This window comes from Naumovozyma castellii, chromosome 5 (assembly GCF_000237345.1).
Source record: "Naumovozyma castellii chromosome 5, complete genome".
Taxonomy (NCBI): domain Eukaryota; kingdom Fungi; phylum Ascomycota; class Saccharomycetes; order Saccharomycetales; family Saccharomycetaceae; genus Naumovozyma; species Naumovozyma castellii.
This window is the reverse complement of record NC_016495.1, coordinates 719,591-731,810: the sequence shown is the minus strand read 5'-3', so window position 1 is coordinate 731,810 and position 12,220 is coordinate 719,591. Positions and strand designations below refer to the sequence as shown.

The 12,220-nt window shown below is 36.1% G+C and overlaps 8 protein-coding genes across 8 annotated transcripts, besides 1 other annotated feature; 5 read left to right on the top strand and 3 right to left on the bottom strand.

Moving 5' to 3' along the window:
* Positions 1–6: 6 nt before the first annotated feature.
* Positions 7–552, top strand: ARF1 (Arf family GTPase ARF1; the record flags this gene model as incomplete). Its single annotated transcript, XM_003676751.1, has 1 exon — positions 7–552. The coding sequence occupies one exon, from the start codon at positions 7–9 to the stop codon at positions 550–552; it is 546 nt and encodes a 181-aa protein (XP_003676799.1).
* A 531-nt stretch (positions 553–1,083) lies between these two features.
* Positions 1,084–1,721, top strand: RPL35A (60S ribosomal protein uL29; the record flags this gene model as incomplete). Its single annotated transcript, XM_003676750.1, has 2 exons — positions 1,084–1,086; positions 1,362–1,721. The coding sequence occupies 2 exons, from the start codon at positions 1,084–1,086 to the stop codon at positions 1,719–1,721; spliced, it is 363 nt and encodes a 120-aa protein (XP_003676798.1).
* A 204-nt stretch (positions 1,722–1,925) lies between these two features.
* On the bottom strand, positions 1,926–4,997 carry UFD2 (ubiquitin-ubiquitin ligase UFD2; the record flags this gene model as incomplete). Its single annotated transcript, XM_003676749.1, has 1 exon — positions 1,926–4,997. One exon carries the CDS (start codon positions 4,995–4,997, stop codon positions 1,926–1,928), a length of 3,072 nt encoding a protein of 1,023 aa, XP_003676797.1.
* Positions 4,998–5,163: 166 nt separating this feature from the next.
* On the top strand, positions 5,164–6,099 carry RBS1 (Rbs1p; the record flags this gene model as incomplete). Its single annotated transcript, XM_003676748.1, has 1 exon — positions 5,164–6,099. The coding sequence occupies one exon, from the start codon at positions 5,164–5,166 to the stop codon at positions 6,097–6,099; it is 936 nt and encodes a 311-aa protein (XP_003676796.1).
* A 336-nt stretch (positions 6,100–6,435) lies between these two features.
* Positions 6,436–7,458, bottom strand: NCAS0E03680 (serine/threonine-protein phosphatase; the record flags this gene model as incomplete). The annotated part of the gene is made up of 1 exon (XM_003676747.1): positions 6,436–7,458. One exon carries the CDS (start codon positions 7,456–7,458, stop codon positions 6,436–6,438), a length of 1,023 nt encoding a protein of 340 aa, XP_003676795.1.
* Positions 7,459–7,738: 280 nt separating this feature from the next.
* On the top strand, positions 7,739–8,476 carry NCAS0E03670 (uncharacterized protein; the record flags this gene model as incomplete). The annotated part of the gene is made up of 1 exon (XM_003676746.1): positions 7,739–8,476. The coding sequence occupies one exon, from the start codon at positions 7,739–7,741 to the stop codon at positions 8,474–8,476; it is 738 nt and encodes a 245-aa protein (XP_003676794.1).
* Positions 8,477–8,718: 242 nt separating this feature from the next.
* Positions 8,719–8,796: a sequence feature (Short protein (NCAS_0E03660, CCC70436.1) was converted to a misc_feature.).
* Positions 8,797–9,014: 218 nt separating this feature from the next.
* On the bottom strand, positions 9,015–9,881 carry MRX19 (Mrx19p; the record flags this gene model as incomplete). The annotated part of the gene is made up of 1 exon (XM_003676744.1): positions 9,015–9,881. The coding sequence occupies one exon, from the start codon at positions 9,879–9,881 to the stop codon at positions 9,015–9,017; it is 867 nt and encodes a 288-aa protein (XP_003676792.1).
* Positions 9,882–10,775: 894 nt separating this feature from the next.
* On the top strand, positions 10,776–12,068 carry NCAS0E03640 (homocitrate synthase; the record flags this gene model as incomplete). Its single annotated transcript, XM_003676743.1, has 1 exon — positions 10,776–12,068. The coding sequence occupies one exon, from the start codon at positions 10,776–10,778 to the stop codon at positions 12,066–12,068; it is 1,293 nt and encodes a 430-aa protein (XP_003676791.1).
* Between the last annotated feature and the right edge of the window lie 152 nt (positions 12,069–12,220).

The following is a 12,220-nucleotide window of genomic DNA, read 5'->3' as shown; positions in this document are numbered from 1 at the left end:
GTGAAAATGGGTTTGTTTGCATCCAAGTTGTTCAGTAACCTATTCGGTAACAAGGAAATGAGAATCCTTATGGTGGGTCTAGATGGTGCTGGTAAGACCACTGTTTTATATAAATTGAAATTGGGTGAAGTTATTACTACAATTCCAACCATTGGTTTCAACGTGGAGACCGTTCAATATAAGAACATTTCATTTACCGTTTGGGATGTGGGTGGACAAGATAGAATCAGATCCTTGTGGAGACATTATTACAGAAACACTGAAGGTGTTATCTTCGTTGTGGATTCCAACGATAGATCTCGTATTGGTGAAGCCAGAGAAGTTATGCAAAGAATGTTGAACGAAGATGAATTAAGAAATGCAGTTTGGTTAGTTTTTGCCAACAAACAAGATTTACCAGAAGCCATGTCTGCAGCTGAAATCACTGAAAAATTAGGTTTACACTCTATCAGAAACCGTCCATGGTTTATCCAAGCAACTTGTGCTACTTCAGGTGAAGGTTTGTACGAAGGTTTGGAATGGTTGAGTAACAATTTGAAAAACCAATCATGATTGTAAAGAACTAAATAGATAAGAAATGCAGAACAAAAAGAGTAAATATAAGTAATTATTATGATTTTATTGGCCTTGATGGATAGATGTTGTTGGATATATTCTTTGTTATCATATAATATCGTATAATATCGTATAGTATAATATAATATAGTATAGCTAGCGATAACAGAAATATAGTTTAATGTGAAGACGACTCTCTGTAACTGTTAACTTGAAGAATCATTATTCAGATTAGTCTTTATTCCCTCAAATAACAATTCTCAAGACCGTTTACACCCATGCCTCCTTGTTTTGTAACACCCAGTCATTGTGTAAGACCTTTAATTTTTTTACAATTTCGCCTTTTTATTTTCTGCGTCTGTGCGGAAATTTCACAAGCAAACAGCCAAGTTTTGAAATCGGTAAATGGACGATGTGACCATTGGAAAATATTTGACTACTATTTCATACTATCTTCAAGAAATTTAGATACTAATTAAATCTTAGCTGTAAACTTAAAAAACCACAGAAAAAGTCACAGTATTCAAAATGGTATGTGTTTATCATTAGAAAGAAAGGAATGAAAGGATAGGGAAAGGGAGAACCAAAGTACCAATGTATCTATCTGATGGATCTTCTAATATTTGCAGATTTTCAAAGCTGTGCATTTTTAAGACTAGATGTTACTTGGACACCAGTACTATCTTCAACTATGATGTTACCTCTATTTCTTTCTACCATTCCAGTTAAAAAAACGACCAAATATACTAACAATCAAGAACATTATTTTCCAATACGTGGAAAATTTTCGTTACTATTTTATTTAGGCCGGTGTTAAAGCTTACGAATTAAGAACCAAATCTAAGGAACAATTAGAATCTCAATTGATTGACTTGAAGAAGGAATTAGCTGAATTAAAGGTTCAAAAGTTATCCAAGCCATCTTTACCAAAGATCAACACTGTTAGAAAGGACATTGCCCGTGTCTTGACTGTCATTAACCAACAACAAAGAGATGCTGTTAGACAATTATACAAGGGTAAGAAGTACCAACCAAAGGACTTGAGAGCCAAGAAGACCAGAGCTTTGAGAAGAGCTTTGACCAAGTTTGAAGCTTCCAGAACTACTGAAAAGCAACAAAAGAAGCAAAGAGCTTTCCCACAAAGAAAGTACGCTATCAAGGCTTAAATTAATTAAAATCTCTAATCTAAATTAATTTAATTTTGAAAGTATATCATTATTCCAAATATATAATAATTTGTGTTTATTCATTCTCCCTATGTTGATTTGCTCTGTATAGTTATTGATGTAAAAGATACAAAACTTGAGACATTTATAATTATAAAACAACAAAAATTAACTCAGAACTATAGCATATAAACTTATCTTGGATTATTTTGTTTTCTGTCTTTTTTCTTTTATAAAAGCTTGAATCTTCTCACGTAAGTCATCATTTGGAATTACCTCATCTAATTTTAATGGTGATCTATTGAATGGATCAGTGGAATCACTCAACAAATGAGCCTTGATAGTACTTCTATCGATATTAACATGTGACGTGGGTAATGTGACAGGATCCACCATAATAGTATACATTAGCGGATCCAAAAATTCATCAGGGACATCACCTAATTCAATATCTTCTTGTTCCTCTTGTTCTTTCTGCGTTTGAGCAGCCTTACCAAAATTTAGTAACCTTGCACAGAATTGATCTGATACAAGACCTGTTCTTCTACCCAAGATAAATACTGCTTTCTTAAACAATTCTTCTTTAAACGATCTCGTATCTCTTGCAACAGCAGCGACAAAGTCATCTTGATCAGCTAAATTAATGTAAACGGTACAAACAGCTTTCAATAGTTCCTTAGGATTAAAGGAATATTGTTCAGGATCTTTCACTTTCAATTCACCACATTTAGGTCCCACTAACGATTCTAAGTTATAATTTAGCATACCAGCCAATCTACCAACGATTTCAGGGGTAACAAATGATCTTGGGATGTCACCTGTGAACAGTTCAAATAAGGCCATGGATTTGGCAGAAAGACCACATGATGATTTAGCCTGCTTTTCAGCTGAGATTAATTTACGCTTTAAATCTTCGATATGTTCAGGCGTTACGGGTGTAGTAGCAGTAGTAGAATTTCTATTGATATTTTCCAACTCCAAATTAATTTTATGAACCTCAGTTAAGTTTGTTAAACCTTCGTCTAATAAAAATGTCAAATCATTCAGCATTCTAGCTACAAATCTAGTGAAAAAATCTGGGTCATTCTTAGCTTGCAAATATAATTGTTGTTTATACTTGGGAATAGTCTGGTAGATTTCCTCAAGTATTATGGAAATGGCATACCTGGAATTAAATTTATCATAAAATTGTGATGATGAACCCGTCTTCTCTACAATGACATAAAAATCTAACAAGGCATATAGTAAATTTTTGGAAACTAGTTCATTATTTTCAAATATGGACATCATAAATCCTGGTGTGACCTCATTTAATTTGTATGAACCCATACTTAGTAATTGAACCATTTTACCCTTTAAGTGCGGATTCGAGATTACTTCAGGACAACGTAATATTACTGTGGTAAATTCAACGAAAGAATTCAGTCTTGATCCATGATCAATGACTGGTGAATTTGTATATCGAGAAATGTAAAATGTATAATTAATTAAACCTTCGACTATAAATTCTGGATAATATTTGAAAGGCACTGGTGCATGCGCTCTTAAATAGTCTGCGTTATCCACATTCTCCACACCAATTTGATCTGGTATTAAAGGCAGATTTAATTGTTTAAAAGGGTATTGATGGGAAGGATCAATGACACGAATAAGGAAAGTTGATGCACCACAAACAAAATCGAAGACCTCTGATTGGATTGCCCTGTTTGAAAAAAAAGATTGAAATGAATATTTCCATGATTGAAACTTTGCCATCTCATCCTCGATTTTTTGTAGTTGAATCTTTAGGATATTCTTCATAAATGGATTGGCATCGGTTGCCCTTTGCTGTTGTAAATTTCTCATTCGTTCATATTCAGCTTCCATTCTCTTTAATATAGGTGAGTTTTTCTCGTCTCTCAATAAGACACCACCAATACCATAATGCAAATAAGTTAATGTTAAAAAGAAGCAATCGGAAATGAAGTTTGGTTTAATGTCTTCCCCATTTTGTTTCTTGTTTTGGTCATAAAACTGTTCAGCCTCTTTATAATCAGAGTTAATCCTTGTCTCATTAGATAAATCCAAAAAAAGGTTGACATTGTTGAAATAATTAATGTCAATTTTATCAATTTTCTTATATGAAATATCTAAGAATGGTTGAGTGAATTTGATTAAGATTACGGTGATATTTGCCATAGTTGCATCTGAAGTCAACTCAGTCTTTGCTGGGTCTATATCAGCTTCACCTCTTCTTAAATGGTTTTTATTAACAATTTGGGCAAAATAAGATAAAACATCCTCCCTTGATTTTGAAGATATACGGAATAATCTATCAATTATACCAAATAATCGTTGCAAAATAATATTATGTTGATTCTGTAATGATTCATTTAGTATTTTTAAATCAGTTTGTTTCACGAAGGCTTTTTGACCTGCGAAAGATTGATAATTGTCCATGGTTTCGTGGTATTCTAATGGTGATAATTGTAATATGGGGCCCAAAATGGTATATTTCTCCCAATACGCAATGCTTCCCTTAGAGTAAACTTCTTCTCCAAAAAAGGACTCAATTTGTGTAAATATTTCAGCAACTTCTTTGAAGGAAAGAAACATTTCATAGAGGGTTAATACCGAATTATAGGTCTTCGATTGAGAAATGTTAAACGTGGTTCCTAGTTCGTTAGAAACACATAATACCAATGAATTAAAGAAATTCTCCACAAATTCAAAAGTGGAGCCTTCCTCTATAGACTGTTTAATGATTGCATAAAGAAATTGATTATACTGATCAGCATTACCATCTAATATTTGTATCATGGGAAGGGGGGTTGATGCTCTATCATCTTCGCAAGCAAAATCGCTCACCAAAAATAATATTAGACCATACCCAACGATTAATTGATCTAATTTGTCCAGTGTTAGTTTGACATCAGTTTCTTTTTCTAATTGTCTCTTTAATCTTTTCCTGATATTTTGTGCCCTGGTGTAGGATTCCATCAAATATTTAAATTTTTTACCATCTTTGATTCTACCTGATTCAGATAAATGGTTGATGATGAGATCATCGATTGTTTCTAAGGTTAGAGCTTCATCGGCATCTGGTGAGAGGATATAGTATCCCTGGGCTTCCTTAGCAGGATCCCTTGAAATAAACAAAGTATCCTCAATGACACTAGAGACTGAATTGAGCACCATGTTGTCTGTGCTTTTGGAATACAACAAATCAGTTAAGTGGCAGATTTGAAGATGGTTCTGTGCTCGATCTGTGTATAAATGGTGATTGTCAAATATCATTGTTGGTTAGTTTATACACTTGTCCGAATTCCTCGGACAAAAAGGTAAAAGCATTGAAGAGTGCTTAATCAATAAATGAAGTAGAAGAAGTTGAAGAGACTGTTGAATCACCGAGACACTCAGGTTAGACCCCGTTTACAGCTGCTTATACACACAATTTGCTACCATGAGAGAACCATCCTTTCAACCTCTAAGTGACGTGATGATTATTGCTTTATTTGATAAACCAAACGACAGAGACTTCATCATAAATCTGGAAAATATTCTTATTAATCTAATTAATTCATCTGATCCATCATATCAATTGACCCCAATGAACTCATATTATAGATTATTGACTCACCAAGTGGCACAATACCATAATTTGGCACATGTAGCTAATGATACAAGGTTAGTCATATATAAAGATGATTCGTTCCAATTTGATGATAAGAAACCATTGTTACAGGCTTTGAAACAAAGTGATTATAAGAAGAAGAGCACCGTTTCAACGCCCACTACTAAGTATAAGATTCTTAAAAGAAAGAACAACCCGGCTAGTGAAAGTAGCGAGAGTTTAGAATCTACATCTTCTGCGAGTGTAATACCGGGAAGCTCTAAGAGTGTCTCAGAACTAGATATGGAAAAGCAACGAATAGAGAGAGAGAGACTTTATGAACAAAAAAAATTAGAGATATTTGAAAAATTAAATAGTGAATTTGAAGATGGTGATGATGATCGAGAAGAAGAGAAGTTGTCGAATCAAACGCGGAATGGAGTGAGTTATTTGAGGAACAATAGTCAATATCATGATTACAATAGTCGGCAGAGACAATATTTACCACCTTATCCATATTCACAAACAATGACTTCAAACCCCTATCTGAATAACCCGCAAATAATGTATCAACAAGCATACCCTATTGCAATACCGCCATTAGCTCAACAATATCAGCAACAACAGTGTTTTCAAGGATCATACCCATACCAACCGTATCAATATCCGTACCAATATGCAATGACAGCACCAGCAACAACACCACAATTGAACTCCAAAATACCCTATTCTCAAAATACAATGGCCACGAATTTTAATAACAAAAAGAGATATAAAGAAAAGTAACTCGTTAATTATGTAGTACGTAAATAAAATCATTGATAGATAGGCAGATAAACTTGATAAATTTTCCTCAAACTGATTATTAATTAGTATTATGATGATTATGATTATGATTATGATTAATTAATACGTTATAAACTTGTTTGATATGATATGATATGATATACTATGTTATGTTATGTTGTGTTGTGTTTGTTGTGACATGATATGATATGATGTGATGCAATTAATTTTGTTTGCATGTACGAGTCTTCGTTCATTGAAGGATGTTATAGTCTTTCTTGACTTTGAATATAAATTTATGTTGTTGTTTTTATCGTTGGTTGTATTTTACAGTCTTCATAAGAAATAGTCAGGTGTCTTTCTGCTTACAGCAGGTTCTTCTGGTCTTACTGATGGATCATATTGTAAGAATTGCTTTTCATGTTTTTCGTCCACTTCCATAATAGCAGCTTGATTACCGCATCTATAACAATAGTTGGGAGCGCTAAATATGGTTACCACGTCTTGTTCATGTGACCAAGCATATCCCTCCATAACCAATTGATGTGCTCTGGCAATCAGGCTTAGATCGTTCGTATGATTAAATTGTTCACTTATATCCTGACCAAATGTAAAACCTGCACCTCGAGCACTTATCCCCCATCCACCTCTATCATCTGGATCAGACCACAGTAAATCACACATTGGACCTTCATGGGGAACTTCTTGTAATCGATTTAATTCCCTTATTTGATCAATGGATTCGATCATGGGTGAGAGGCCACCATGTAGGCAGAAAATCTTATTATCTACCAATGCAGTAATGGGCAGATAATCGAACAAATCAGTAAATAATTTCCAAACATTGGCACTTCCATATTTTCTTAGACATTCATCATAAAACCCATAAACCTGTGTAATTTGTCTCGATTCATGATTACCTCTCAATATGGTAATTCTATTAGGATACCTACACTTCATGGCTACCAATAACGAGACTGTTTCCACGGAATAATACCCTCTATCCACGTAATCTCCCATGAACAAATAGTTTGTATCCGGACAGGGTCCACCAATCTTAAATAATTCAATCAGATCATGGAATTGACCATGAATATCCCCGCATATCGTCACAGGAACATTAACAGCTCTAACGTTCTCCTCCTGTTCCAAGATCTCTTTGGCCAAATTGCATAATTCCACTACATTTTCCTCGGGTAAATTTTGACACTGACTCAAAGATTCTATCCATTGATCCAATTCGTTAATATTACTTCCGGTGGTCTTGGTTGCAGTTGCCGGTTTAGGGATCGATGAAAGTTGTACTTCTTCACGTTCTTCAATGGCATCTTGCATATGGATATCTTCCACCTCCGTCATTATATCGTTATGGTTTAGTTATTTGATTATTACTTGTCTGCTGAAGGAAGTCATGAATCAGATCGTTCAATCAGTCGACATTACCCTTCTTATTGTTTTAGTCAAACTTTTCCTCTGGCATAGATTACTAAACTGGAAAAAAAAAGTGTGTTAGGGGGAGTCGCGTCCGACGAACAGTGTCGTTCTTTTATGACACAAATAAATAGATAATGGAGAAAGCATATTGACTAAGCTACAAACCCAAAAAAGAGATCCCAAAGAATAGAAGAGTCAAAAAAAGATGGATACTTTTAGTGGAGAGATTTTACCGGGGAGAGATATCCCCAGTGTAAGAGAATTAGTACAACAAAGACAGATGAAGAGAAAGAGACCAGAATCCAATAAATTAGTGCAAAAGATGGAGGATTCTCTAATTAAGTGGAGGGTACCTGGATCACAAAATAAGGGATCCGCCATGGCCATTGAGGGAAATCATCCCTATCAATTTGCCACACCAGTGAAGAAAAGTGTGAAGAGTGAATCAGATGTTTGGAATTCCGTAAGACATTGGTGGAAAGATCAGAAACAGGAAGTGCCTGAAGAGTCAGAAAAGATTGATATCACTAGATTTAATGAAACGGTCATTGGTGTGGATGCAGAAGAGGAAGAAATAAGTTTTATGACTGATGAATCAAGATCTGGTAGAAGTAATTCAGCCAAGACGCCCATTGCATATCCTATTAATATGAACAATAATACCGGTAACAGGTACCTTGTAGGCTCCACCATTCAAAAACCCAAAAAATGTAGCTTCGACCCAGGTGACACATTAACCAGTTTGCAATCCATGTACTCTCAATATTATAATTATCCGGTTCCTGTCAGTTATCTTAACATCACCAACGGTATGAATCAATTGCCCGCACAATTCTCATATGAACAACAGCAGCCTATCGAGACCAACAATGCCGAAAATCAAGAAGACAATCGTCATGGTCAAGGCAAGCGCCAATGGTTCCTATGTTGCAACTTATTTTAAAATTTAAATACAGAATTCTATTCAATTTAATTCAAATCTCCTATCACTTTTATTAAATTATCTAAACCAGATACATACATAAAAAACGATATATAACCGATCTTCAAACAACAATGGAATAGAAGTAACAGGCAATTCGGATGGGATAGATGATAATTCCAGCTAGAAATAGTCTATTTCCGTGAACAATGAATGCATAAATAATAAACTTGTATCAAATAAAGTAGAATTCGATTGTTCGACTATTTGGATCTAGCTCTCACCTTCCGTCTCTTTCTCTTTAGTCTTCTAGTTCTCTTCTTTCTCCACTTAGCTCTCATAATGAAAATAAATGGATGTTCTGGTTTCTCTAAGGGGGAACAAAAGCAGAAGGGAGGAAGGGATGGCACAGATAAAGGCAGTTTATGTAAAGTACTCGCTCGATCTATCAGTTGAAATATGCCATTGCCGCATTTTGCGAAATTGGGCAATTCGCAAAAAAAATATGGAAATGAGAAAAAAACACAATGATGACGGCTGGTGTTCGGGTGCAAGACAGTCACAACTTATTTGTTTCTTGACGTTGAGCTTCATTCAAATGACTACTCATCTCATCGATCTTCAGGAAGGAGACTATGTTGTCCATTGACGCTCCCCGAGCAACGACAGAATCATACCCTTCCAATTGCTTGAACTGCAGAACAGTGTCTTTGTTTCGCAACATGGACTTCAAATGCTTGGCACCCATGTACGCCTTCCAATTGCAATATGCTCTGTATGTCAGGTAGAATCCCGGAACATTGGGGATTATCGGAATCAACACTAGAGGTAATGTTAATGGTACTCCCAACAAACAGTACCACATGTATTTCTTATGGTTTTGTATGCCATTCTCGTACAATCTGGTCATTTGCATTTCCACCTTGTCCCTTCCGATGATGGACCCACCGGGGTAATACACTGATATGGGTTCCATTCTTATCTTTTCGAGAGTATTTTCATTATTGGTGGTGAGATTCAGGTACTGCTTAGCTGTCACTTTTTGTTCATTCTGTCCCCTTATTCGTTTCAGGAGGTGATTTTCACCGGGAATAGTCTTCAAACTAGTCTCTTGCCAATGGATATTATCCAAGAACACTTGTACCATGGAGACAATCTTCTTGTTAATTTTCTTCGGACTCGTGAGCATTCTCTTCCATAATTTGGCACACTTATCACTAACATAGTTCTCCCCTCTGATCAAAGCGGATTGTTTGTTTAATAATGTTGGCGAATGCTTAAAATAAACGAAGCTTTCCCTGGATGTTATCGGGATAACTATTAACTTATTTGGATCTTGTAAATATTCAGTCAATGTCGATTTGCCCGTTGACAGAGAGCGTATCCCAACGAATCCTATTCTTCTAGCTGATTGCGTCTTTAGCATTAGTTTTTATGTTGCCTACCTACTGATGCCAGATATGTATTTAACGCTATAACTCTTATTCTACTTGTATATGTTTCCATTTACGTAGTTTTACCACTTTTTCTTCCCCTCATTCCCTCTTTGACATGTACGATTTTCCTTCAATTTTGGAAATTCTAAATTTGTCCGCCAAGAACTAACTAGCTAACTAACATCAACATTATTTGACACACGACTCAGGTTCAATCCGCCCAGCTTATGCTAGACCTACCCTAGTAGAACAATCTCCCAATTACTGTCATGTCATTGGAAGCTGGCGTGTTGTCGGACAGTCCAAAACACAGCAAACACAAGCAGAACTCGACGTTCTGGAAGATGCAAATCCGGGAAACCCATAAAGGGTGTGTCAATTCACCAAATTAGCCGCTGACATTTATGCCTTAATTCGTCGACCACCTTACCTATTACTCACCTGGGGGACCCCCATTCCGCCAGCCATCGAAATTCCAGCGCAATATGGATCTCCAGGTTCCATCCATGACGATGACTCCAGAAATTCCGCCGGAAAAAGTCCCCAAATGGGAAAACAATGAAAAATATTAGGCGCTCAAGTTCCAGCGGTATACAGAAACCTCACTGGACCACTCTAGAACCTGCGTAACACACACTCACATCGATCGGGTTACTCATATTCTAGGTGCGTACATTACGTACCTAAGTAAGTAAGTCCCCACGTATGTACTATTGCTCATCCGTCCCATCGACGTACGGAATTCGCCTTACAAATACCAATGAAGAATCCCAACATATTTATATAAAGGAACCAGTTCAGGTACTTGTCACAAATAATAACCTTCTCTTGTGTATTTCTGTCACATTTTTCATAAGACAATTAAGTAAATAAATCTATTCAAGATGACCGCTGAAACATCTACCAAACAACAAAACCCATACGGACCCAACCCAAGTGATTTCCTCTCCAATGTGAACAATTTCCAATTGATCGATTCTACTTTGAGAGAAGGTGAACAATTCGCCAATGCCTTCTTCAACACGGAGAAGAAGATTGAAATTGCCAAGGCATTGGATGATTTCGGTGTCGATTACATTGAATTGACCTCCCCCGTGGCATCCGAACAAAGTAGAAAGGATTGTGAAGCCATTTGTAAATTAGGTTTAAAGGCTAAGATCTTAACACATATTAGATGTCACATGGATGATGCTAGAGTCGCTGTGGAAACTGGTGTCGATGGTGTGGATGTTGTTATTGGTACTTCCAAATTCCTAAGACAATATTCTCATGGGAAGGATATGAATTATATTGCTAATAGTGCAGTGGAAGTGATTAATTTTGTCAAGTCTAAGGGTATTGAAATCAGATTTTCCTCAGAGGATTCATTCAGAAGTGATTTGGTGGATCTTTTAAACATTTACAAGACTGTCAATTCCATTGGTGTTAACAGAGTCGGTATTGCTGACACTGTTGGTTGTGCCAACCCAAGACAAGTTTACGAATTGGTAAGAACTTTGAGAAGTGTTGTTTCCTGTGACATTGAATGTCATTTCCATAATGATACAGGTTGTGCCATTGCTAATGCTTATACTGCCTTGGAAGGTGGTGCTCGTCTAATTGATGTCAGTGTTCTTGGTATAGGTGAAAGAAACGGTATTACTCCATTAGGTGGGTTGATGGCAAGAATGATTGTGGCAGCTCCAGAATATGTCAAGTCTAAATATAAACTGCACAAGATTAGAGATATTGAAAGTTTGGTTGCTGATGCCGTGGAAGTGAATATCCCATTCAATAATCCAATCACAGGGTTCTGTGCGTTTACTCACAAGGCTGGTATTCATGCAAAGGCCATCTTGGCTAACCCATCCACTTATGAAATTTTGGATCCACATGATTTCGGTTTGAAAAGATATATTCATTTTGCTAATAGGTTAACCGGTTGGAACGCCATTAAATCCAGAGTGGATCAACTGAATTTGAATTTAACTGATGATCAAGTGAAAGAAGTCACTGCAAAGATTAAAAAGTTGGGTGATGTTAGACCATTAAACATTGATGATGTGGATTCCATCATTAAAGATTTCCATATGGAAGTCAATACGCCAAGATTGAAAGCCAAGCAAGAGGGCACACCAACAGATGAAGATCCTCTTGATATTACGGGGGAACCTGCTACTAAGAAGGCCAAAGTATAAGTAGACAAATAAATAATGTAACATAATATAATACAACTTTTCACTATGATTATCAAAGTCAGATGATTCGTCCACGTGACCGCGGGCCAATTATCGGCGCTTAAAAATTCCGAAAATGGTATTTTGTACGGCTCAGCTAATAAAGGGAGACG